General features: G+C 45.0%; 3 protein-coding genes across 3 annotated transcripts in view; 2 read left to right on the top strand and 1 right to left on the bottom strand.

Annotated features, from left to right (window-relative positions):
• Window positions 1-2,659, bottom strand: part of LOC308167020 (WD repeat-containing protein 91 homolog) — an 11,033-nt gene extending 8,374 nt beyond the window's left edge. Inside the window, exons 1-3 of the mRNA XM_080541365.1 lie at window positions 2,428-2,659; window positions 1,139-1,257; window positions 417-622 (exon numbers count right to left, since the gene is read on the bottom strand). Coding sequence (XP_080397491.1) covers window positions 417-622; window positions 1,139-1,257; window positions 2,428-2,517 — 415 coding nt within the window. The 5' untranslated portion in view covers window positions 2,518-2,659. The remainder of the gene's footprint in view (window positions 1-416; window positions 623-1,138; window positions 1,258-2,427) is intronic.
• Window positions 2,660-3,819: 1,160 nt separating this feature from the next.
• znf384b (zinc finger protein 384 b) lies at window positions 3,820-10,414 on the top strand (the record flags this gene model as incomplete). The annotated part of the gene is made up of 11 exons (XM_080540104.1): window positions 3,820-3,954; window positions 5,162-5,229; window positions 5,391-5,610; window positions 5,817-5,939; window positions 6,090-6,250; window positions 6,412-6,479; window positions 7,471-7,695; window positions 8,964-9,131; window positions 9,270-9,348; window positions 9,495-9,653; window positions 10,019-10,414. The coding sequence occupies exons 2-11, from the start codon at window positions 5,164-5,166 to the stop codon at window positions 10,412-10,414; spliced, it is 1,665 nt and encodes a 554-aa protein (XP_080396230.1). The 5' UTR covers window positions 3,820-3,954; window positions 5,162-5,163.
• Window positions 10,415-12,380: 1,966 nt separating this feature from the next.
• gnl1 (guanine nucleotide binding protein-like 1) lies at window positions 12,381-25,334 on the top strand. The gene is made up of 12 exons (XM_080540048.1): window positions 12,381-12,534; window positions 13,630-13,783; window positions 14,851-14,987; window positions 15,420-15,571; window positions 15,788-15,859; window positions 16,248-16,440; window positions 16,814-16,909; window positions 18,071-18,253; window positions 19,166-19,344; window positions 20,001-20,193; window positions 24,357-24,497; window positions 25,060-25,334. Exons 1-12 carry the CDS (start codon window positions 12,462-12,464, stop codon window positions 25,320-25,322), a joined length of 1,836 nt encoding a protein of 611 aa, XP_080396174.1. The 5' UTR covers window positions 12,381-12,461; the 3' UTR covers window positions 25,323-25,334.
• The last annotated feature ends 846 nt before the right edge of the window (window positions 25,335-26,180 follow it).

Raw genomic sequence — 26,180 nt, 5'->3', positions numbered from 1 at the left:
ATCTCAGAGTACACAGATCACAGATCTCCACAACTCCAGACACTGGCGGACTCAGGGGGGGCGACCGCCCCTCCTGGTGCCCCCACGGTTGAAAAACGTCCGTCTTAAGTGCCCTTTTGAGTGGCAAAAATGCCCTTTTGAGTGGCGAAAATGACAGGACGTGCCCTATTGGTGCCCCTCCAATGGTCTAAACTTGACCATGTGCCCCCATAGTTGAAAAACGTCGCACTAAAGTGCCCTTTTGAGTGGCGAAATTAGAGGATGTGCCCTATTGGCTGCCCTTCCAATGGTCTAAACTTGACCATGTGCACTGATGCACAGGTGCGGGCGCTGTACGACGTTTTTCGCTCCTCCTGCCCTTCAAACAGCCTGAGTCCGCCACTGACTCCAGAAGAGGTTTCACAGTAAACACACACCTTCCTGCTGTTCCTTGGTGTCTGTGTGGGTCGCTGCTGGGCTGGCTGGTGGCGGCCCTCCTCCCCCGCGTGTCTCATCACGTCTGTCTGTCTCCGCCTGTGTTACTGTCTCCATCTGTCGGGCTGCCTGCGCCGGCTCTCCTCTGGGGATCTTAGTGGCTCGAGGGGACTGCGATGGAACAGCCTCCGAGGTTTCCTGACTGTTCCTGTACCCAAAAACAGAAATTAGCATGAATGAAATTAGCATCACATTCATGCAAATATACTGTATATCAACGCTAACCTACTAAGTGCCAAGATAGATCACGATATATGCAAGCTGTCAAGTATCAGCGGTGAGAAACAGATTGTGTTTGTTTGTTCACATGATCGTTCTCTTTATTGTACATTGTGACATGTTAATAGGACATATCAGGCTGCAGGTTTGACACCCCCTGGGACAGACTGTCACTATACAGACACGCCTACGGAGGAACGGAATGAGTGACGCCCTACATGACGTATTATTATCCTCTACCAGAAAGAAGTTAGAATCTCTTGAAAGCACAAATGTCTCCCACCTTAAAAGACAGTATTTTGGCTAGACATACACAAGATAAGATCAAAGCCTTCAGGATCAAAGCCAATGTTACAGCTTCTGAAGAGTGATTCCTCCCTCCCTCCCTCCCCTCCTCTCTTCACTTCCCTCCCTCCTTTACACCTCTCCCTCACTTCCTCCTTACACTTGTCTTTTCATCTTGTCCTTTTTTCCCTCTCCCACAATCCCCGGAGTTTGCTGGGGGCCAGAAAGCTGCAGCTGCAGCTCAGCCAATCTGCTGCGAAGCTCCGCCTTCCTGGAGATCTGAGAGGGGGGGAGGAAGAGGAGGGGAGAGGAGGGCTTCTGGTTGTACATGCCAGAACATCTTTTTGGCTGATAAACATGCATGACCATGGGAATCTCCATGGACTAGGCTAATTCAGGAGGTTACAACGCTACGTTCGAATGACGCTGCTCGTGTCTAGGCTGTACTAAATCTAGGCTGTACTTGAAGATATATGAATGAATGATAAGCCTATTATGAATGAAAAACATATTCTGGGTTAGATTATGATTCAGATTGACAAAGTAGTCCCTCCCTTTTTTGATGGTAATGTCACTGAAATCATAAGTGATATATCTACTGTAAATGTTAATGTCTTCTACCCTGATACACACTTCTGTTATCTTTTGAAGAGGTTATCATGGCTTAATGGTATGATTCGTACATTGTGTAGGCTATGTAGTGTATCTCTAGGAAAAAGACACAAATGTGCAATATGACAACCCTCGGGTACATAAGGTTCAGAGATAGGAAATGTTAGGATATTTGTAGCATAGCATAGAGTACAGCACAGTGTTTTATTTGTACAGTATAGTATAGTAGTGGATAGTGTACAGAGCCTTTATTTATGTAAACCAGCTCTTTTCCCTTCTTGTTTTTAGTATTATTTTTTCTTTCCTAGCACCAGGGGAGCCCCCCCTCCCAAATTTCGTTGTATGGTACCTGTACTATATAAATGACAATAAAGACCATTCATTCATTCATTCATTCATTCATTCAAATCAGTAAATCCGATCATCCATACTTATTTTGTTGTTCTCTTTATTCTCTTTGATTGTACTTTTACATAGGCCTACTAATATCTGGCCTTAACTGCAGATATCACTAAGTGGGACAATACTGCTCTTCTCTTATAATGGTAGAATTGCATTCTTCTCAATTGGAGTTGTGAGAGTGGCACAAACTTGTATGATCGAGGGTGCAATAATGAAGTTAACAGCAATATTTTTTTTCAAAGAAGGAAGTTACACTGTTTTGAATTAGGGTGTTAAATCAAGGTCTCCACGCCTGGGAACCCTAGCACAGTGATATCCAGGGGAACTATACCTGGGGGAAATCTATTCTGTTCTGGGTTGTGGAGTAAGCGGTGGGGGGGCTCCACACTGCCAGCTCATATTAAAACAAGATCATGAAGAAGACATCTTCTGTACCTTAACTCTTTCTTCTGGTGTGAGAGTGATTTTGATGTCCAGATTCTCAATCTGTCTCAATTTCTTCTGTAGTTTCCTCACCTCCCCCATCTGAAGCCCCTTTTGCTTTTTCACCAATAGGCTTAACTTCTGTTTCCAGATCAGATTCTCAAGCCTCTCACTTTGACTGGACGTGAACGTTGAATCTACAACATTTTCCTTTTTACAGTATTTCGAATAAAATGTTAACGAACGTTACAGTAACTTATTTGCTGTCTGTCCCTCTCTTGTTGCTGTTTACAGTAAGAGACGTGTCGCTGGCAACAATGCGACCTCATCGCCCGGATGTTGAAGGCAACACACAGACCTCATCTGAAGGAAGTGTATAGCGACACTGTGCGGATTGATTAGGTACTACCACATAATATGACAATGCATTATTTTAAAAGTATTTGTATCTCTAACCAAAAACTGTCTTCTTACTTGATCATTTAACCAAAACGCCCTTTTTTGGTTTGTATTGCCATAGGAGGTCTTTGTAAACAAATGATATATGACACTTTTAGCAAGTAAATTCTAATTTCTAATACATTTATATTCAGCCATAAAATCTAAATGTCAAGAAATGTATGTATGCGTCATGCATCAATATAAAATCCATTCATGAGTGCACTCTCATGTGATAGGCAGATCAAATAATAAATAATAACTGGTGGCTACACACTTTTGTTTGAAAATGTTGTGATTTTGGTATTGCTAATTGGCAGGTGAAACAAACTCAAACCAATACACCGACAACATGTATAACGCTGAACATATGGCCCAGCCTCCACAATAACATATTTCTATATCAATCAGTATCACAGGCCAATGTTATCACATTACATGTTAATATTATGTACAAGTACGCTGATCATTACAATTACCAATGTATGGTTGTATGGTGTGTCAATCAAGGACCCCAATTGAATCAAGGACCCCAATTGAAATAAGCCAGTGGCTTTCTTGGGTTTTTATCCTTTTAGTTGACCTTGTATGTAATATGTACTTTCATGTACCTACTTCTGCAAATCTTCTAATAAAGTTTTCAATCAATCAATCATGTGTTTATGCTAGTAAAAAGGTGCGAAGCACAATTTCAAGCATTTCTATAATAGAAACTTAAGACTTGTAATTTTAATTAATTAATTAATTAATTAATAATAATAATAACTTGTGTAGCCTTGTGTAGCCTATTTTAGCCAAATTGTATGTATTTTTCCCAGAGGTTTGGGTTTTCTAATAGTAGGCTGATATTCGACCTCACTCGCCGGAAATGACGTCAGCACGTATTCAAAGCGCTTGTGTTTCTCGACCTTCTTCGCAGGAAGTGGCGGAACCAGACAGACAGACAGCTGCTCCGAGGAGAAAGAAAAAAAAACATAGAAAAAAAATAGAAGATAGAAAAAAACCTCGGTGCGTTTCTGTAACCTGCTGTTTTAACGGAGTTTCCGAACTGTCCCGAACCCGCGGGAACTCCGGGGAGGGAGTGGGAAGTCTTTTGCACCGGTAAATACCGCTATTTTCCTTGTAAATCCTGGTGTTTTTCTATTAATTTTGAGCAACTTGGGCTCCGGCAGAGTCTGTCCCTCTTCCCTCTTACAGCCGGAAGTCTATGCGAGATTTTTTTAGAAGGTTTTTTCTCATCTGTTCGTTTTTTTTTTTTTATGCCTCTTAGCTTTTTTTTTTTTTTTGGCGAAGCTTTTTTTATTTTCACAGATGCAATGGAAGTGAACGAAGAGCGCCTTGACATAGCATAGCTGTCCATCGGTGTCTTTTATTAGACGCGTCTATTTCTGCACGTAGCAACGAATCGAAATGGAGTCGCATACTTGCAGCACAGCAAATCGTAAACAAATTCATGTGGACATTTTTCATTTGTGTTATATTTACCTGTTATTTCCAACTGATCAACACTCAGTTTATTTTGAAATATTATTCGTCAATAATTCATGTTTTGCAAGCACACACAGTCACTAAAGACATTCCAGAGACGCTTGTCTTAATTGTAGCTATTAGCTGTCATCATTTTTAGCTGCGCATGATAAATGACTACACCTATCTATCTCCATCTGTTACATAATGACATTATTAATGTGCTACTTTTATGTGATGCTGATCAGTTCAACAATGCCGCCGTATGGTTCTCTCAGATGTGCAACAACGTACAATATCTGTTAAAACATTTGAGACATTTCAGCTGGTCAACAATTTGCGCTGTCATATCATAGTGATGGAATTGCCTCTTCCAAAAACGTTAAGAATATTGCCACTGCCAGTACCAAGTCCAATCCATCTCTGCTGCTGTTTGGATTGTGACAAACAATAACAGTTGTTGTGGGAATGTGCACTGGAGTGGCCTGTAGCAAAACATCCAAAGCAGAATGCTGCCCTCTTGACCTCCCTTACATATCAATGTCACTCACTCACGACATGTAGTCCTAATTACAGACAGTCTGTAATAAAATAGGTACTTGGACATGATTATGGATTATTTTCCAGTGTTGGCTTGGGTTCACTGCAGACCCCAAGTGCACTCTTTTATCAGAGATATCTACTGTCAAATTAACTTGCATTGAACTGCCTTTTAATCATCTCTCTGGCTTCAGAAGGCCTACATACAATAATATGCACTTGTGTAATCAGTGTGAAGGTATAGGCTAATTGTGCTAGCATGATTTTGACTGTTGTGATGGTCTTCCTGTTTCCATTGCAGAAATGATGGAAGATTCCCATTTTAACTCCTCGTACTTCTGGTCTCACATTCCTACCGTGCAAGGACAGGTAAGGCTGAGCTAGTCTTAGAGCAGTTCAAGTGAAATCTAAGAAATCCAGACATCAAGTGATATATATCTGTTTCATTCAACGTTTGCTTTAATTCCCCACATACTGTAACAGTATGGTACTTTGTACACCTAATGACTTCTCCCTGTCTCCGACAACAGATCGAGAACGCCATGTTCCTGAACAAGATGAAAGAGCAGGAGAAGAATCCCCAGTACGCTCCCTCCTCCTCCGCCTCCTCCCACTACCAGACCGCCGTGCTCACCGTCCCCGGTACCAAGCAGGAGGGAGGTGGACAGGGTGGGGGGGGGCACCTACACCCCCCTCACACTCAGAACATCACTGTGGTGCCCGTACCCTCCACTGGCATCATGACGGCAGGTGTGTGTGTGTGTGTGTGTGTGTGTGTGTGTGTGTGTCTGTGTCTGTGTCTGTGTGTGTCTGTGTCTGTGTCTGTGTCTGTGTCTGTGTCTGTGTCTGTGTCTGTGTGTGTAATTGATTGTATGAGAGTGAGAGAGAGATATGGTATGAGTGTATTGATTTGTTCTCATATATCTATCTATCTCTGTCTGTCTCTCTGTCTGTAGCGGGTCTGGTCATCACCACACCTCAGGGCACACTAGTGTCTCCTGCCTCCACCTCTCAGTCCTTCGTCACTGGACACCCCACAACAACCATGATCTTCTCTACGCTCCACGCCCCAAACACAGGTAATACACACACACACACACACACCCACACACCACTGCCATTATCATTTCTATCCTCAATATCGCAAACCCAATTTATTGCAATACACTCGACACACCTCCACACACATATTAACAATCTGATAGTGTTCCCGTCAATACTCCCTTTAGAAAAGAAAGATGACGGAACTCAAGTGGTTGTTATGCCAACGCCGTCGAAGCGAGGCAGGAAGAAGAAGTCAGCGATGCCAAGGGCGGGACTTGTCGGTGGACACGCCCTCTCTGCAGGGAACGAGACGTTGATCCTGGCACACCTGGCAGCGAGCGGACAGGTAAGATAAAAACCTTGTTTTCAGGTTCAGATTGGCTTAAAAAATTTGCTTGGTTGCTTACTTGTTTATTGAAGTCTTATTCGTATTTCCTGATAATGGACTGTTGTGATTCAAACACTGACTGGTTTGTGTAAAATCGATAGGTGGTTATGTCTTTGCAGCATCACGGGACTGACCCGTACGACCTCTCGAACGAAGACGAAGGGAAAGACGCAAACAAGACCTACAGGTATGGACAGTGTCGCTCGCGGAGGGGGCCCCAAAAACACCTGTTGTGCATCCCCCCCATACGACTGTGTTCTAACTGTGGAATGATGCAAGCTCATCTGTTACCTGTATGTCAGAGTCAGGGCAGAGAGGTTAGACATTAGGCTTCTGTGGAGGAACACTGGTGCTGCGGGACACTGGCAGCTCAACATACACACACACACACACACACACACACACACACACACACACACACCACAGAACGGCTTCACTGCATGCTGTGGCGGCACACACACCGGCTTTCGTAGGTGAGAGGTGAAAGGTTTTTTCACTCTGTGAATGTACCTGCGCTTTGGAACACGATGTGTGTTTTCCCTGCTGCACGGAACACACACACACACTCTGCCATGCACGGACACACACACTCTGCCTTGCTCACGCACATGCACATCGCTTCACACTCTGGACACACCCCCCCCCCCGCCGCTGATTCTCTTTTGCCCCCCCTCTTTTCTCTCACTTTTTTTTCCCGTCTTCCGCTACTGCATGCTCTGTCAGTTGAAGTACCTTTTTCCAAGCCCGTTCGTTCTGTCCGTCTTCTCGCTTTAGCGGTATCTACGACTATTTTTTCCTTCCGTTTTCACTGATTTCACCACCCTTTCTTTCTTTCTACCCCTGTCTCTTCATTTCGTCCCCTCCCTCCATCCTTACTCTTCTCATTTGGTCTGTCTCATACGGCACTCCCCTCGTCTCCGTTTCTCTGTCTCTCTTTCGCCTTTCTTTTCTGTGTCTTTCCCACATTCTCTCCTCTCTCTCTCTCTCTCTCTTTCTCTCTCTGCCTCCCTCCCACTCTCTTTTTGTCTCCCTCTTCCCTCCCCCTCCTCCTCCTCAACCATTTTCCTCTCTTCCCCCATTTCCCCCATCTCATCTCTCCCTTCTCGACCTCCTCCCCTCTCTCTTTCGGTTGTCTCTCCCCCTGTCCTCCCCCCGTCTCTGTGTCTCTCTGCCTGTAGGTGCCGGATGTGTGCGGTGACCTTCTTCAGTAAGTCAGACATGCAGATCCACTCCAAGTCGCACACAGAGGCCAAACCGCACAAGTGTCCCCACTGCTCCAAGTCATTCGCCAACTCCAGCTACCTGGCCCAGCACATCCGCATCCACAGCGGGGCCAAGCCCTACACCTGCTCCTACTGCCAGAAGTCATTCAGACAGCTCAGTCACTTACAGCAGCACACACGGTACTGCAGCTCCCCCATACCGTCCCCTGACCCCCCTCTATACGCCTCTATCCCCCCTGCCCTGCCCTGCCCTCTGCTGCCCCCCCCTCCACCCGTCATTCCATAGTCTTGTAGTAGTCTCGTAATGGAGGATCGTGCATGTGTGTGTGTGTGCGTGTGTGCGTGTGTGCGTGTGTGTGTGTGTGTGTGTGTGTGTGTGTGTTTGACTCAGTTGGGAGAAGGAGTTCTGCAGAAGAAGTGTGTGTGGGAGCGGATGATTGGATGCATGAACGATGAGCGAAGTGTAGCCAGGAGGGACTTTTTTGGACCTTCTGTCCAAATCTGAATTCATCAGATTTTTAAAGTATGAAAATGCATACAAGCCGTACCTTCACAAAGACGCTATGCATTATGCAAGATGATCAGATTCAGGACTCTTTTTTAGAAAGCATGAATTTGACGGTGAGGTTCTCAAAATATGGCTTTTGAGTGAAAATGTGTTTGGGTTCGTTGACATTTTCTATTTCTATGATGTGAGCATGCGTACAGGTGGGCACGGTCTCCCTCTCTCTCTTCTATGCTTTGCTCTCCCTCTCTGTGTGTCTTGCTCGCCCGCTGTCCTTACCTCTTCAACACTAGCTGCTGCTGCTTCTCACCCACACTCGCTTGCAGACACACACTACTGAATATCCAAACACACACACACACACACACACACACACACACACACACACACACACACACACACACGCAAATGACCCAGATTGAAGTCGGAACATAGGTCTTAAATCGGAAGACCTTAGAGACTCAGAGAAATGTTATGCTTTGCCATGCAACCCTTTTGTCATTGTTTTGCATCCTTTCCCCCCCCCTCAATGGATCTATGCTGTCTCTTGCAAGTCAGTCACTGAGAAATAGAAATGTATATGTTAGGGTACATGTGGGAAAACGGTACATGTGGGAAAACTAGGGTTAGGGTTAGGTGCTAGGGTGCTACGGTTAAGGTTAGGTTAGGGTTAGGGTTAAGGTTAAGGTTAGGGTTAGGGTTAGACATGCCGTATTCCCACATGTACCGTAACATATACACAGTATGATATGTGCCGTCTTAAGACAATCTAGGTAAAAAATCACCTTTCTCTCTGTTTATTCTTTCTTTCTACCATTTCCCTTTCTTTTTTTTTTACTGTCCCCTCCATCTCTCCCCACTTTATCTCTCACTCCCCTCTCCACCCTCTTCCCCATCGTCCCCCCATCTTCCTCCCTTTTCTCTGTCCTGTCCTCCTTTACAGAAACCACACAGAGTCCAAACCTCACAAGTGCCCCCACTGCTCCAAGTCGTTCGCTAACTCCAGCTACCTGGCGCAGCACATCCGCATCCACACAGGGGTGAAACCCTACACCTGCTCCTTCTGCCAGAAGTCCTTCAGACAGCTCAGTCACCTGCAACAGCACAACAGGTAGCTGCTTCTCCTTACCTCCTGTGTCACTTACCTCACCCCTGGCGGTCTATACACTGACTTTTTAATCATCCACAACAAAGGGCGTGTTAAACATGGGACTTTTTTTAAAGAGTGTCTTATGTGTCATGCCGTTAGGATCCACACGGGAGACCGCCCGTACAAGTGCGTGCATCCAGGCTGTGAGAAATCATTCACACAACTCTCCAACCTGCAGGTGAGTTGTGATCCCATCCCTTCTCCAATCCCATCCCTCTCTCCCTTTCTTGGTGGCAAAAAATATATCGATTGAGTCTTACATAAACATATTTTTCGATGTGTCTGAGTGACCCCCCCCCACCACCACCACCTCTTCTGTTCCAGTCCCACCGACGGCAGCATAACAAGGACAAGCCGTTCAAGTGCACCAACTGTAACCGTGGTTACACAGACGCGGCCAGCCTGGAGGTGCACCTGTCCACTCACACGGTCAAGCACGCCAAGCTCTACTCCTGTGGCCTCTGCAACCGCACCTACACGTCGGTAAGACTAACGACACTGTCTCTACGGCGCGCGAGAAAGGACACACTTCATGAAGCCTGGCTTTTGTGTCTGTTTTTAGTTGAACCCTGTTTCAGTTGAACCCTATTCCTTTGTTGTTGTTGTTGTTGTTGTTGTTGTTGTTGTTGTATTGTTCGGCAAGGGAGCACGCTGAAACAAACCAACCACTGTTGGGTGGTGAATATAATGACAGATTAATAACAGTCTTGGAACTGTTGTTATAGTTTTGGGCTGTTATAGCTCTCTACACTAGCATTGTCCATCTACTTTCAGACAGTGTATTTTCTGTACGTGTCCATCCACCGTTCATATCTTCTTTCCCTCCCTTTTCTCTGTCTCTCTCTCAGGAGACGTATCTGATCAAACACATGCAAAAACACAACCCAGACACCATAACCGCAGCGGCTGTGGTGGCAGCACAGCGGGCCCAACAGAACCAACTGAACCAACAGAACCAAAACCAGAACCAGGGTGGTTCTCAAGGCCGGGCAGAGACCGCCGACAGTGGGGGAGCCAGGCAAGGAGGAGCGGGGCAAAGTGGAGGACACAGCCAGGGTCAGAACCAGGGGAACTACGTCCAGACGGAGACAGTGTCCTGTCCCTTCGACCTGCACCAGTACAAGACGGTCTCGGCCGGGGACATCCAGTACAAACCGGTCACCGTGGCGGACCTGGCGGCCCACAAGGACCTCTGCCTCACCGTGGCCACCTCGACCATCCAGGTGGAGCACCTCAACTCATAGGATAGGGAGGGGGGGTGGGGGTGGTGGGAGGGGTGAGTGGTGAGTGTATGGACGGACTAGAGTACAGACTGCCTGTGGATGAAAGCAATATAAAGGTGCTATAGGAAGACATGACCGTGCCTGAAAGTTTGAATGGCAGAAGGAAGAGGAAAAGAAGAGAAGAGAAGAGGTGGAGACTTTGGACTTTTTTTTGTACCCTTTCTCACTTTGTTTTATTATGCCTAGTTTGATTTTGTTTTTTTGTACTCTTGCCTGACGGATGGATGGATGGATGGATGGATGGATGGAAAAATGGATGTAAAGGCTACAAAGAGGAGTGTTTTTCAGTCCATCATGGTGGTGGTGATGGTGAGAAAGATGGAGAATTGGTTACAGAAAGAGGGGAATGAGTGAAGAGACAGGTTTGTTTTTTCTCCTTTTTTTTCTATTTTATATCCTCCTGCTCTTCCCTGCGAACGCAAAAGTGGTCGTAACCAACTATGATTATGGTCACCTTAGGGATGAATTCTGTAACTCAAACTGAAGACTAACTGTGAAGGTAAATTTTTATACTTTCATACAGATACTTTCAGTTTTTTTTTACATCATCATTGTTATTATTATTATGTTTACTATAATCTATTATGTAAAATATTGCCCACAGAAAAGTTCTTTTTCACTGAAAAAAGGGAAGTTAGGCTATGTTGTTTCCATTACTGGAAAGCCTGAAAAAAGAAATACTTTTTAAAGTATATAGTTATACATACCATTATATATGTGTGTTCGTGTGTTTAAAACGACAAGTAGTAATCCATACATTATTATAAGACCTTTCAAATGTATCTGGACACAAGCCAATCACAACCAGAGCCATAATTACAGATCTACAGTATATGACTCTGATCACAGCCCCATTTACCCCACATGGACCATGTGGGAAGTGAATGTGATTGGCTGGTTCCTGTTTTACGTAACCCCTCTGTAGTATTACATTTTTGTGTGTCCTATAAGAATAACATTGTTATCCAAATGTATTCTTGCTATTATTCTTCCGCTATATACTATTATACCGAAGTCTATCCTACTTTACGAATAGATTGACACATCTGAAATGACAGTGTTTAACCTTGTATGAAACAATAAAACCGTACAAAAAAAACTAAACAAATTGCCTCAATGTCTGTCTCCTGCTACTCACTAAAACTCAACTGCACTGCAGTTCGATAAAGCATTCATTGAATACTGTTTTTAGTTTAATATTGCTGTTTTAGTCCTTGCTTTTATATACATTTAACTATGTTGTGTTACTCCTGAGCTTTATAACAAGATAAAAAAGGTTTTAGTAGAAGGCGATAGGGAGAAGGTTTTTCCTTCTATCAGTGGCCCCGGGCCCGAGCTAGATTACTCTTCCTGCAACGAATGGTGGATTGCTGATTCACATGCTTGGTATTCAAATGTATTGATTGTAAGTCGCTTTGGAATAAGGCGTCTGCTAAATGCCAAAAATGTAAATGTAAAGATGGTCAAACTATTACTATCACAGAGTTGAGAGAATGGATACATATCAGATATCAGTATCATGTAAATGATATTAATTTGCATTGCTTCTGAATAATTCGTGCATGTAAGGTCTTGTCAGTCATCATGACTTTGCAGAGATGTCTTCATTGATCTGCTACTGTTCTGTACAAGAGTGTGATGGAATGCATTATGCAAATTAGATCGTAGTTTAAACGGCGGACCGTACCATCTTCTGCAAAGGGGGGGGGGGGGGGGTGAGCTTCCTTATAATAGCTTAGCATATCTATGTCAGACAACGATTTAAAAATGTCCGAATATAAACTAACACACATTGTGAGATTAACTGGGTTCATGTTGACTATTTTTGTCGACTTATAAACACTATAAAGTTATAACTGGTCTCGTCTATTAATCCTCTGCAGTGGATTTAGGCGTCAGTGTGAAAAGTGTAGGAGTCCAGAAACTTCACGAATGTAAATACACAGCTAGGAAAATAACTGACATTTAAACGCCACACTAAAAAACTAGTTTAACTTTCCTTTCAACAATGCCTCGGAAAAAGCCCTTCAGCAACAAGCAGAAGAAGAAACAGCTGCAAGTGAAACGGGAGAGAAAGAGAGGTAAATAAATGAGCTTAGCTGGGCTGCTAAGGTGCAATGACACCTGACATGAAGTGTGTTTCATGAAAACGGTTAGCTTAGCATAGTTTGGCTAGCGTTGCTAACTAGCCAGCCAAGAGACGTATGTGTCCCGATGTTGCTTAGCTTACTAGCTAGCTTAGACAACTAACGTTGTTGTTATATGTTTGCCTGATGTCTTCTTGACTGAATTGGTTATTTAGAACATGTCGATGTCATGTAAGCACAATTATTGTCAGTGTTTTACATGAGAGGAGGTTAGCTAGCTAACCACACAAGTGTCAGCAAGCATGTTAACTTGGGCTAGCTTAAGCTATTAACTCTCTACTCTTAACCAGATCCAATAGAATAGTATATTTGATTTGATCACACTGAGGATAATACATATCCTCTAATCCTCCTATAACAGTATAACTTAGTGAGGTTCAGTGACTGACTGCCACACCAGGTTTAGGCTATGATGATGAACTAGCTTGGGTACATATTTTGACAGCTCCATTGGCATTGAATGAACTTGTGGTATTGTCATTTTATAAAGATGTTCCCACGTTTTTTTTTATCTGTTTGTTGCATTGCATTACTGTCCATTGTTGTCAATGGCAAAGCTAAACAGTCCTAGTAATGTGTGACACTGCGCTCTACTGCGCATGCTCTGTATGAGTATGGAATTATGTAATAGTCAAAGAAATCTCAATTGAAGGGAATTTAGGATGACATACTCTACTACTACACTGATGTTAGTACAAAATAGATAACTTCAGTAATTTGATCAATTGTTTTTTAATCATAAGGTATTAGCAAAATAATGCATTTGAAACACTGACATGATTTGAGAAGGAATATTGATGAGAAATCAGAGTGGGGATTCATTGACTTATATTTAACAGCAACATTCTGTATCTTATGTGGAGTTAGGAAACGGAGAGAGTGAGTCTGACGTTTCAAGACAATTACATTACATTGATCTGAACTGGGACATAAATTGAACTGAAGAAGTGTTGTTGTGATAGGACGTTTGGTGCCAAGATGGAGGATAGTTTATGTCTTCTTCTGCGTATCTCTACCCGGTGCTCTCAGGTGAGCCGGGCTCTGGGCCGAGCAGCCGCAATGCCAGCGTGGAGCGGGGGATGGAGCGGGAGAGACAGTCAGACACGTCAGACAGCGAAACCACAGACGTGAGAAGGATAAACCAGCAGCCCTCTGTTAGAGAAGGCAGATATGACCCCAACAGGTGAGTTACCATCACTCAGTGACTCCCCCAATGGACTCACTGATGAATCAATAGACTCACTGATGAATCAATGGACTCACTGATGAATCATGATGAATCAATGGACTCACTGATGAGTCATGATGAATCAATGGACTCACTAATGAGTCATGATGAATCAATGGACTCACTGATGACATTTACATTTACATTTTTGGCATTTATTCCAAAGCGACTTACAATCAATACATTGGAAGAGTAATCCAGCTCAGGCCCGGGCCCATTGATAGAAGGAAAAACCTTCTCCTATCACCTTATTCTAAACGTAGTTTTTTTTTTTTTTTTTTACACTGGAGAAACAGAGAAACAGTACAAGGGGGGCAATATAAGTTTTTAGGGACACCGTAGAGGGGAAAGCGGGTGTCTTTAGGAGACGCAGTGCTGAGGGGCAGAAGATGTCTCAGGGTACGATGATGAGTCATGGGTAGTTCCTCCTGGGTCAAAGCTGAAGCTCAGTTTCTTAGAGTTCTTGCTGGAATTATTGTTTTCTTCATGAGGTAGATCACAAGAAATGTAGAAAGTCACTGCTTAACTTTTGGGAACTATAGGTAACATGTCACAATGAGATTACCTGCAGGGTGAATAACAGATGTCATATCTGATGTCATTAATATTACAGATTCATCATGTTAATGTCTGAGACAATTATGAGATGGTGCGTCGAGCAGTGAATGAAGGGGTTAATGCAGGACCAAATTAAATTAGAACAATGTGTCTGGGCATGTAGATATTAAAATCAAAAGAGGCCGAGACTAAATTTAAGACAACCTAGAACAGGTTAGGAATCTAGTAACATGAAATGAGAACTTCAGACACTTAGAGGCCGAAGAGATGGTACGTTTTGGAAACGAGACAAAAATAAACAAATGATTACACACACACATGATTTTATTACCCAGACCCATAACGCTTTGAGAGATTGAATAATTCCTGCTATGTATCTGTGGTTATTATGGGCATGTCCTGCCTATAACACAAAACTCTCTTACAATGAACCATACTCACCCCCCCCCCCTCTTTTCATCCAGGTTCCGGTTGCACTTTGAGAAGGAGAGCAAAGAGGAGGTGGAGAGGAGGAAGAAGGTGGCCCGGGAGAAGGTTCTGGAGTCGGTGTCAGAGAAAGATCTGGAAGTCAACGTCCACGACATCTACCCCACAGAGAAAGGTTGGCCAGTGCTGGACTCTCCTTTCAATGCTGCTACTGATGAATTGTTCATATGTTACGGTACATGTGGGAATACGGTACATGTGGGAAAACCAGGGTTAGGGTTAGGTGCTAGGGTGACTTGGTACATGCTGGCATGTCTAACCCTAACCCTACCCCTAACCCTAACCTTAACCGTAGCACCCTAGCACCTAACCCTAACCCTAGTTTTCCCACATGTACCGTATTCCCACATGTACCGTAACATATATATACATATACATATATTTATATATACATATATATAAAAGGCGGAAATAACCTTTCTGCCAAAACAGAGTTGCATAATCCATCTGGTCTGACGCTACTAGGGGTTGATACTAAATGAAGCAGATGGGACTTGGTGGGCCACTGTTTGATGAACAGAATATTTGTCAATTGATCGATTCCCAGGTCTCAACTTCCCCCGGCGACCGCCTTGGAACTACGGGATGACCCGCGAGGAGCTCCTGAAGAAGGAGGAGAAGTCGTACAGGGAGTACCTGGCAGACCTGCACTCCAGAAACCCCCCGGGCTCCCTCAGCCACTTCGAGCACAACCTAGAGGTGGATAGACCTTTCACAAACCCCTTAATGTTCTATGTGACACCCTTTATAAACACACAACCTAGAGGTGAATTAACACTTTCACAAAACCCTTAATGTTCTATGTAACACCCTTTATAAACACACACCGCACTCTCCCAGCTCCCTCTAACAACCCCTCTCCCCCCCTCCTCTCTCCTTTCCCCTCCCCATCCCTCATCTCTCTCTCTCTCTCAGACATGGAGGCAGTTGTGGAGAGTGTTGGAGATGTCCGACGTGATTCTGCTCATCGTGGACATCAGGCATCCGGTGGGTTAATCTAATTTAATCTCGGCCCATTCAGTCTCTCCAATCACCAATGATGATATCATTACGTCAATGTTCAACTTACACATGATTGTCACAAGGTGGAGACACAGACACAGTGAGCCATGCAGCGTTAACATCTTCAGAGTCAGTCAATAATATGTCAAACCTTTTCAAACCCTCACGCATATTTTGGATAGAAGAATAACTCTACTTAGGGCTTCCAAACTTAAGAAGCTAAGTGAAAATCTCAGTTTTGCATTCCAGGCAGGCTAGACGTTAGACACTACTTGCCTCAAGTGAGTCTGAACTGTAGTAAAAGATGTAGTTGTAGTTGTTTTGTATATGTATGTTTACAACCTCTCCTTGTGTGTGCCCCCCCCCCCCCCAGGTGCTGCATTTTCCCCCGGCCCTGTACCACTACATCACGGACGAGCTACAGAAGAAGGTGGTCCTGGTCCTCAACAAAGCAGACCTGTGTCCCCCTCCTCTGGTGCTGGCCTGGAGACACTACCTGTCCTCCCAGTTCCCCCAACTCCACACAGTCTGCTTCACCTCGCACCCCGGGCAGGCCTACAGCTCAGGTGACTGAGCAAGGGAGGGAAGGAGGGATGAGAGGGAGGGAGGGAGGGAGGGAGGGAGAGAGGGAGAGAGGGAGAGAGGGAGGGAGAGAGGGAGAGAGAGAGGGAGGGAGAGAGAGAGGGAGGGAGGGAGGGAGGGAGGGAGGGAGGGAGGGAAGGAGAGAGGGAGGGAGAGAGGGAGGGAGAGAGGGAGGGAGGGAGAGAGGGAGGGAAGGAGGGAGGGAGGGGAAAGAAAGAGAGTGTTAGGGAATGTCTGACAAATTAAATTGAGCATGCTAATTGAAACAAACTTGGCATCTGATTTGATGCACTCGTTGAACTGGCACCAGAATAACCTTCTGACTGTCTGTCTGTCTGTCTGTCTGTCTGTCTGTAGTGCTTCAGAAAAAGAGGCTGAGAAAGGGCGGATGGGGGCAGGCTGGAGGCCCCACCCACATCCTGAAGGCGTGCCAGGAGATCACAGCTGGTAGAGGTGAGACTCATTACTGTCCTGGCGCCCCGCTGGTGGAACGAGCTTCCAACTGCTGTCATCACGGTGAAAATACACCACAAGCGTCAACTTCAGCAGCGCGCGTGCGTTTCGTTTAGACGTTAGAGCAGCCGTACAGCGCGTGCGTCTCAAGCGTGACTCACGCTGGCTGCTGCGGCACGCCATCTAGAGATTAGGACTCTCGCCTATTTTGTCCACGTGCTGCATTTTACGCATTGCAGGAAGAACTCAATGTACAAAGACAGGGCTGGCAGTAGCAGCTCCGCAGTTAGAGCCACAGAAGACACTCTGCAGCCAGTGTGGAAGCCACAAAAAGTGAGAGCTGCAACAGTTCGTGAGCTCAGAATGATAAGGTTCTATCTCCGTTTAGAATGATACGGTTCTATCTCCGTTTAGGGCAGTTCAGAGATATTGAGCGTCAAAGTTTTTACATTCCATTATGTTTTGTGAGATGGAACCTTTGTATTTTATTACTTACTACTAACTAAAACATTTCAACATTTTAAAAATGCCACACAGGCATTAATAAACACCTAATGGATCAGATTATGTAGAAAACTAAATTTTGACCAAAAATGGAGATGGAACCTTATAATTCTAACGTCACGAGTTCCATCACACACACGTGCTGCTGAGGTCGCCGCTCGCTGTGTGTTTTCGCCGTCAGGACTGCAGCGTCATTACCTATCTTCCACCGTAGATTGAAGACCCGTCTTTTCAGGCTACAGGCTTCTTTCTATCCCTTCTAAAGACCTCTTCATCCCCTACTACCCTCCTGTACAGTTTCTCTCCTGTAAATAAATGTATAATAATAAAAGACTTCCAGTGGCCCCCTGGCCCTAGAATCGATTTTTCTTATGATTGATGAAAATTCACACATTTTACAAATGTTTTTTTGTAAGTCGATTTGGATAAAAGGCCATCTACTAAATGCCAAGAATGTAAATGTCATTAAGCCAGTGAGCCTGTGTTGATATGACCTCAACCATAAGCGTGCTTGGCTTGCTATATACTCCCTCTCACGTTATAGGTAACATAGACACGGCTGTTCTAGTGTCAACTGTCACTTAGATCCAACTGTCACTTTCAAATTAACCTCAAGATTCCTGTATATACCCTGTATACCCCTCTCTCTCCCCACAGTGGACCTGTCCAGCTGGGAGAAGAAGATCCAGAGGGACGCGGTCGCCGAGCGGCCAGATGGAGAGCGGCCAGACGAGGGGGCGGAGTCGGTGCTGGTGGAGCACCACAGCGACGTCGCCATGGAGATGAGCAGCCCGTCCCAGGAGCTCTACAAAGATGGGGTTCTCACGCTGGGCTGTATAGGTCAGACATTTTGCTTTGCTTGTTCGCCTTAGGGGGCGGCTGTGGCGCAGGAGATAGTCACCGCCTAATGATCACAAGGTTGGCAGATCGGCGGTTCGAGCCCCGGCTGGCCACATGCCGAAGTGTCCTTGGGCAAGACACTGAACCCCAAAATTGCTCCCAGTGAGCGGGCCGGCGCCTTGCATGGCAGCTTGCCGCCATTGGTGTGTGAATGGGTGAATGAGAGGCCGTTGAAAAGCGATTTGGAGCAGCAAAAAAAGCGCTATATAAGTGCAGTCCATTTACCATTTGTATAGACAAAAAGCTAGTGTGACCCAGTGGAGATTGAACATGGGGTTGTCCACAGGACTCAATGCTGTGTTACTTAGCCCACTAAGCTAAAGCCAGCCATGGATGATGAATTGATCCTTCCGATTCTTATGACACCTTATGTGTAGATAGACAACCCTCCTTCGTCTCTGTGAAGTGCACAGACTGAACTGTTTCTCATCCTCTGAAATGGCTCAATTGCCTTCTTATCCCTTCATCTCTCTCCCTCTCTAATTATGTCCCTTTCTCATTCTGTTTTTTCTCTCTCTCTCTCTCTCTCTCTCTCTCTCTCTCTCTCTCTCTCTCTCTCTCTCTCTCTCTCTCTCTCTCTCTCTCTCTTATCTATCTCAATGATCCAAAGAGCCCTGAGACACAATACCATCCATGAGTTTAATTGAGAAACAACAAAAAATATGTTTATGACACTTAAATGCAATTTGCATAATCATTTGGAACGAGGTGTATGTCCCTTTCTCATTCTGTTTCTTTCTCTCTCTACCTATCTCTCTCTATCTCTCTCTCTCTCTATCTATCTCTCTATCTCTCCCTCTCTATCTCTCTCTCTCTCTATCTCTCTCTCTCTATTTCTCTCTCCCTCCCCAGGTTTCCCTAACGTGGGTAAGTCGTCCGTGTTGAACAGTCTGGTAGGGAGGAAGGTAGTGAGCGTGTCTCGGACCCCAGGCCACACCAAGTACTTTCAGACCTACTACCTCACCCCTACCGTCAAACTGTGTGACTGCCCCGGATTGGTGTTCCCCTCCCTCGTCAACAAACAGCTACAGGTAACTGTGTGTGCGCGTGTGTGCGTGCGTGCGTGTGTGTTTGTGCGTGCACCCTTGAGCCCCCCCTTCCTCTTACTCTTCTGACTGGCTCGATCGGGATGATCGGAGTCAGGCTGGGGGATGATAATTCATACAGGTCTGGTCTTACTATATATAATGTTCAGATGTTTTATTTTTATTTTTATTTTGTTGTCAATTTGTCTGTTATTCAATTGTCGCTTTATTGTTGTTGTTTGTGGTGTGAGCTGCTGTAACGCCTTCATTTCCCCTCGGGGATCAATAAAGTATCTATCTATCTATCTATCTGTCTGTCCTATCTATCTATCTATCTATCTATCTATCTAAAATCAAAGATGACCAGTTTTTAAGGACAGGCTGTTAATGGAGAAGATCTTGAGGAAACTTTGCAATTGAAGTATTACTGATTCGATATTGTCTCTTCACAGTCTTAAAGTCTTCAAGGCTATTTTACGGCTGGCCTTTGAGTGAAACGAGAGCCGCCTCTAAGTCTTCTCCATTAAGGGAAAGCTTTCATTCAAAATGAATTCATTCATCCACTTTTCCTTGATTTTTGTCTCTCACTCCCTCCCTCCCTCTCTTTCTCTCTCTCCCACTACCTCATCCCTAACCCCCCTCCCTCGCCCTCTCAATGGTAGATCCTGGCAGGTATCTACCCAGTGTCCCAGCTCCAGGAGCCTTACAGCTCGGTGGGCTACCTGTGTGAGCGGACGCCCTTCCTCCAGGTGCTGAAGCTCATACACCCCAGCCTGGAGGGGACCCTGCAGAAGCACCAGCAGGTGGAGGAGAAGCCCGGGGATCACAGCTGGACTGCCTGGGACGTCTGTGAGGGTAAGACCCCCCCTCAGAACCCCTCAGACCCCCTCAGACTGGAGCGCAGTGTTAATTTTGGCAGGCTTTTTAGTCACTTAGTCTTTGGTGTTTAGATGAAGATGTACACACCAGTTCTAGTCACACCAAGTCACCTCTTTTTTTACTTAGTTCCAGTCCAGTTCCAGTTGATGAAAACTGAAAACATTCCAGTGCAGTCGCAGTCCACAAAAACCCCAAAACATTTTAGTCGAGTTTTAGTCGCTGACTACGGCTAGACCAGTGGTTCTCAAAGTGTGGGGCGCGCCCCCGGAAGGGGGCGCAATAGCAATACTGGTGGGGCGCGAGAGACTAGGGAGGTCAACAATTAACACTCAGGTGAACTCTTTGACTTGTTCTAATTGTAGCTTCATAATCTTCGGAATGGAGTCATTTCTGACAGGGACAGCGAAAACAAAAACGGAAAATGCGACAAACATGGGTATAAAAAAAAAAACTGTTCAAAAGTATGACGAGGCTTACCTTGAATGGGCTTCACCGTGAATGTGGTGGGAGGTGAGGAGAGACCATTGTGCGTGCTGTCTCAGAACATTAGCAGCAGACAGCCTGAAGCCAAACAAGTTAAAAAGGCACCTTGAGACAACACACCCCAATGATGCAAAGAAGCCACTGGCCTTCTTTAAAAGAAAACTTACAGAGTACAGAAAGCAAGAAACTCATATGACAAAAGCGGCATCCGTAAGTACCAAAGCGCAAATAGCATCATTCAAGGTTGCATACAGAATTGCGAAGTGCAAGAAACCGCACACCATATCTGAGGAGCTCATACTCCCAGCTGCACTGGATATGGTGTCAACTTTGATTGATGAGACAACCTCTGCAAAATGTAAGACCATTCCCCTGTCCAACGACACCATTGCAAGACGCATAGGTGAGATGTCAGAGGACCTTGAGGAACAACTCGCAGAGAAACTACACAAACGTTTTGCATTGCAAGTTGATGAGGCTACTGACAGTAATAAGGACTGCTTGTTTATTTCTTATGTCCGCTATGTAGATTCGGAGTCAATGAATGAAGACTTGCTGTTTTGCAAGCATGTGACAGGGAGAGCGACAGCTAAGGAGCTATTTGGGATTCGTGACACTTACTTGACAGAACACGGACTGAAATGGGAGAACTGTGTGGGGTTTTGCTCAGATGGTGCGCAGACAATGGCCGGGAAAAGGAAGGGACTGCAGGCGCTAATAAATCGCGTCGCACCAAACGCGCAATGGACACACTGTGTCATTCACAGAGAGGCGCTCGCATCCAGGCAGCTTAGCCCTGAGCTAAATGAGGTTTTGACCGAAGTGATCGGTGTTGTAAATTTCATCAAAACCCGCCCGCTGAAAGCACGTCTGTTCTCTGCACTGTGTGAGGAAATGGGAGCTGAACACTCTGCTTTGCTGTTTCACAGTGAAGCAAGGTGGCTCTCTCGAGGGAAAGTGTTGTCCCGAGTCTTTGAGCTCAGAGAGGAGATTCGGGTGTTTATGGAGGAGGTGGGAATGCACGAATCTGCAAGCAAGTTCAGTAATTTAGAATTCCTGATGAAACTGGCCTATCTCAGTGATGTGTTTGGAAAGCTCAACGAGCTGAATCTTCAGCTTCAAGGAAAAGACAAACACCTACCCCACCTGGCAGATAAGGTCAGCGCATTCACCAGAAAGCTGGAGGTGTGGGGCAGGCGCCTTGATGAAGGAAATACTGATCCTTTTCAGAACCTGACCAAGTTTGTAGAAAGCAGTGATTGTGATGCCACCACAGTGATCCCCTGCCTGAAGCAACACATCTCTTCCCTGGGAGCATTGTTCCAGAAATACTTCCCACACAACACTGCTGAGTATGACTGGGTGGTGGATCCATTCAATGCAGCAGGTTGGTAGGCAATTTTGATGACTAAATATATCTGTGACTATTTTGTGCTGTTGGCCTATATTTTATTAATGTTGTATGTATGTTACTAACTAACTACCTGGAATGGATTGTTGTAAAATTGAATCGTGTTGTGTTTAATATGCAATTAATTACAAATAAGGTATCTCTATCTGTAGCACCTGCTGATTTCAGCTCTGCTGAAGAGGACCAACTCATCGAGCTGACCTCTGAGTCCACCCTGAGGCTGAGGTTCAATGGTCAGACACTGAGTGAATTCTGGCTTGGTGTGGAGAAGGAGTATCCACTCATAGGGCAGAGGGCTGTCGGCATCCTTCTTCCCTTCGCCACATCCTATCTCTGTGAGGCTGGCTTTTCAGCTGTTGCTTCACTGAAAACAAAGTACAGATCTAGGCTCAACATTGAGCAGGACTTGAGTGGCAGTGTCAGGCCTGCTACCCCGTTTTGAAAAGATCTGCAGTGCCAAACAGGCTCATTGCAGCCACTAATGCTTTAATGTTATGATGTTCTTGATTGTTAGTGTTCATTTTCTTGAGAATTGTAATCGAAAAATATTGTTATTGTGTTTATTTATTATATTGTGTTGTTTGTATTTTTAGGTTTTTTGTTGGGAGACAGTGTTATGTGCAGGGGTGCACATAACTGGTGCGCCAGTGCGCATGCGTCGCCAAAATGCATGCTGCGCGGAAGATCAGCGGCATGAACGCGCTCTTGCGCACCAACAGCTGGGAGCGCTGGGAGAGGAATTTACTTCCTCAAAATCCACCTGCTGACTGCTGACTGCTGCATCACAGCAAGCGCCGTAACGCCATCACAACGACCACGGCGACTCCCCTCACGAAAAGTACTTGTACTTTCATTCCGCGTATCGCGTATCGCACGGTTATCACGCCGACACGTGACAATTCAGTCCCGAACGACTCGTCGCTAAAAGGAAAAACAACACCAAGGAACTTCACGTTTCTTTTCTCTGAAGCTTTCACACGTTCAGACGTTTATTTTACAGCTTCATTATCACACCTAGACCCATGACCCAGGGAATATGGTTGGGAATTCTATTAGAAAGAAAAAAAAGACTTTGTTGCACAATCAAAATAATGAGCTATTTAAAGTGATAGCCTACAACATCCTCTACCATGGTTGAAATTGAGGACAGTGATAACTTACAGCAGTCAAGAGAGCAGTGATGATGATGATTAAGCTTGTAGCATAAATAAATGCTTAGGCTGTAACTTTTTGTTGAAAAGTTGATTTCAGTGTTTACAGAACAGAGCAGTGCTTAAAGAGATGTCAGTTGATTTCATTGTGTTTAAAGAACAGACATTCAGTTAGTGCTTAAAGAGATGTCAGTTGATTTCATTGTGTTTAAAAGGAGTCTGACAGACTTTCATGCTTAAAGAGCAGTCATTTGATTTTGTGTTTGTTTCTTTTGTTTTGCACACAATCATTTGTTCGTTCATCTTTATTTATGAATACATGTCGTTTTGCTAATATAAGTTATCCATGTATCCCTTTTTTATCCAGCTGTGGGACGGGTCGTGACTCGCGAGCTCGGGGAGCACCAAGCAGCATCCCTAGGTGCTCCTCTGAGCACTGGCCCCAAAAAGTTATGTGCACCCCTGGTTATGTGGTTCAGTTCAATAAATGTAAACTTGCCCCATGTTGTGACAGTTTTTTTGGGGTGAGGTGGGGCTCACAAATGTTTTGTCCTCCCAAGGGGGGCTTGACAGAAAACGTTTGAGAACCACTGGGCTAGACTAAAATGTTTTGGGGTTTTTTGTGGACTGAGACTGCACTGGAATGTTTTCAGTTTTCATCAACTGGAACTGGACTGGAACTAAGAAAAATGGAGGTGACTTGGTGTGACTAGAACTTCATCTAAACACCAAAGACTAAGTGACTAAAAAGCCTGCCAACATCAACACAGACTGGAGGTTCCAGATGGATTTGCTCCGGGAACTCACATTGTCCAACCAAATAAAGAAAAATGAAAGAAAATGTATGTTTCCACCACCAACCAAGTGGCTCTTTCTCTTATTTTTCTTCTCTCTCTCTCTCTCTCTCTCTCTCTCTCTCTCTCTCTCTCTCTCTCTCTCTCTCTCTCTCTCTCTTTCTCTCTCTCTCTCTCTCTCTCTCTCTCTCTCTCTCTCTCTCTCTCTCTCTCTCTCTCTCTCTCTCTCTCTCTCTCTTTCTCTCTCTCTCTCTCTCTCTCTCTCTCTCTCTCTCTCTCTCCTCCCTCCCTCTCTCACAGCCTGGGCAAGCAAGAGGGGCTATAAAACAGCGAAGGCGGCCCGTAACGACGTATACCGCGCAGCTAACAGTCTCATGAGGCTGGCCGTCGACGGGAGGCTGTGTCTGTGCTTCAGACCTCCTGGATACACCAACCAGAGAGGTGAATGGCACAGTTGTATAGAATAGACCCTCTTCTTTTTTTTCTTCTAATGATGCATAACTACCGTATGGTCTAGTAGTGCAACCAGTATTACCAATCAATTCAATTAAGCATAATTAACACGAGAGAGAAGCACTTATATGTATAACCACGGGGATGAGAGATGGATCTATGGAAGTAATATGAAAAGTGGGAATTATTGATTGATTGATTGATCATCTGTTGACGCTGGTTTTCTCTGTATACCACATGTACAAAAGAAGAGATTTGGTGAGGCTGCATTCTCATTTTATGCACCCAAATTGTGGAATGCACTGCCAGTTTACATTAGGGATGCAACCTCAGCAAATATGTTCAAGTCAAGACTAAAAACCCATCTTTTTAATATTGCCTTTAAATGACTAAATAATTAAATTAAGATTATAAAAACTCATCCTTTTAATATTGCATTTAAATTACAAAATAATGAAATTAAGATTATATAATGATTAAAGCACTTTGAGCTGCAACGTTTGCAGGAAAAGCGCTATACAAATAAAGTTATTATTATTATTATCTACAGAGCAGTGGGAGTCCCACGAAGGCCTGACAGAGATCATCACTCTGCTGGGAAGGATGGAGGACGAGGGAGCCGGAGAGAGGGATGAGGAGGAGGACGGAGAGTCCAGCTCCGAGCCGGAGGACGAGAGGGACAGAGACGCGGACGATGACGAGGACGGCGACGATGAAGACGAGGGCTTTAAACGGCCGGCGAGGAAGGACGGACCGCCCTCCAGCCTCACCGTGAATATGTACGACGTCCTCCGGGAAAACGAGTGCGAGTGAGGGAGGAAACGGAAAAGTGAAAAGAAGTGAAGGGCTGCAGGAGGAAGGCTCTCTCATCCCTCTCTTCTGCCTCGCTGCCCCCCCAGCGCGCTTTCATTCCTCCTCCTTTTTCTTTGACTTGCATTCCTTTACCGTCTTACCCCCCTGTGCCTTCACACTCATCTGTTCATCCCTCCATCATTTCCTACCCTCCATCTACACTCCTCTCATTATTATCATCATCATCATCATCATCCTTCCTACGTGCACCTTCCTTCTCTCCCATAATCCTCTGGGGATCCTAAATGGGCCTCAGGCTCTGTTTCCATCTCTCACTTTCTCTCTCTCTCTCCCCCTCCCCCTCCCCTCATCATTGTAACTGCACGTCTCCCAAAGGACTCTGATGATAACGTTCAAAAGCTTCATTTCTTTCATGCTGTGCCTCTGCTCTGCTTGTTCATGCAGCCATGCAGCTGTCCTTTCTCAGTATTACCTCTAAAGTTAGGATTGCATTTGGTTTGATTTAGTTCCCTGCATGTAGAATTGTTATTATTATTAATATTATTATTATTATTTCCCTTTAGCTGGTTAGGTAGGGGCATCGTGATGGTACAATCATTGATTGGTTTTCAATCTGTTTATTGATAAAGTGACATTACAGCTGATGATGCCAAAGGTCAGATGAGTTTCATTGCACCCCAGTCTTGTGTGGGATCAACAAGGATTAAGACAGTGGTGATGATGATGTCATTCACGGGGACTTCCAGTTGGGCTCCCGGGCCAGATGTGCTACATAAAACTCTTTATGACATCAGCGTCTAATCTTTCTTCATCCCATTCTGGACCACAGTATCATGTCAGGACTTTGGGGGGGGGGGG

Source organism: Nansenia antarctica, assembly GCF_963989245.1.
Source record: "Nansenia antarctica genome assembly, chromosome: 10".
NCBI lineage: Eukaryota > Metazoa > Chordata > Actinopteri > Argentiniformes > Microstomatidae > Nansenia > Nansenia antarctica.
This window is presented reverse-complemented; position numbering and strand designations above follow the sequence as displayed.

Coding starts and splice junctions, on each gene's coding strand:
- gnl1 (XM_080540048.1), top strand. CDS start 12,462: ATGCCTCGGAAAAAGCCCTTCAGCAACAAGCAGAAGAAGAAACAGCTG. Junction 12,535..13,629: donor GAAACGGGAGAGAAAGAGAG/GTAAATAAATGA, acceptor CGGTGCTCTCAG/GTGAGCCGGGCTCTGGGCCG. Junction 15,572..15,787: donor ACTTCGAGCACAACCTAGAG/GTGGATAGACCT, acceptor TCTCTCTCTCAG/ACATGGAGGCAGTTGTGGAG.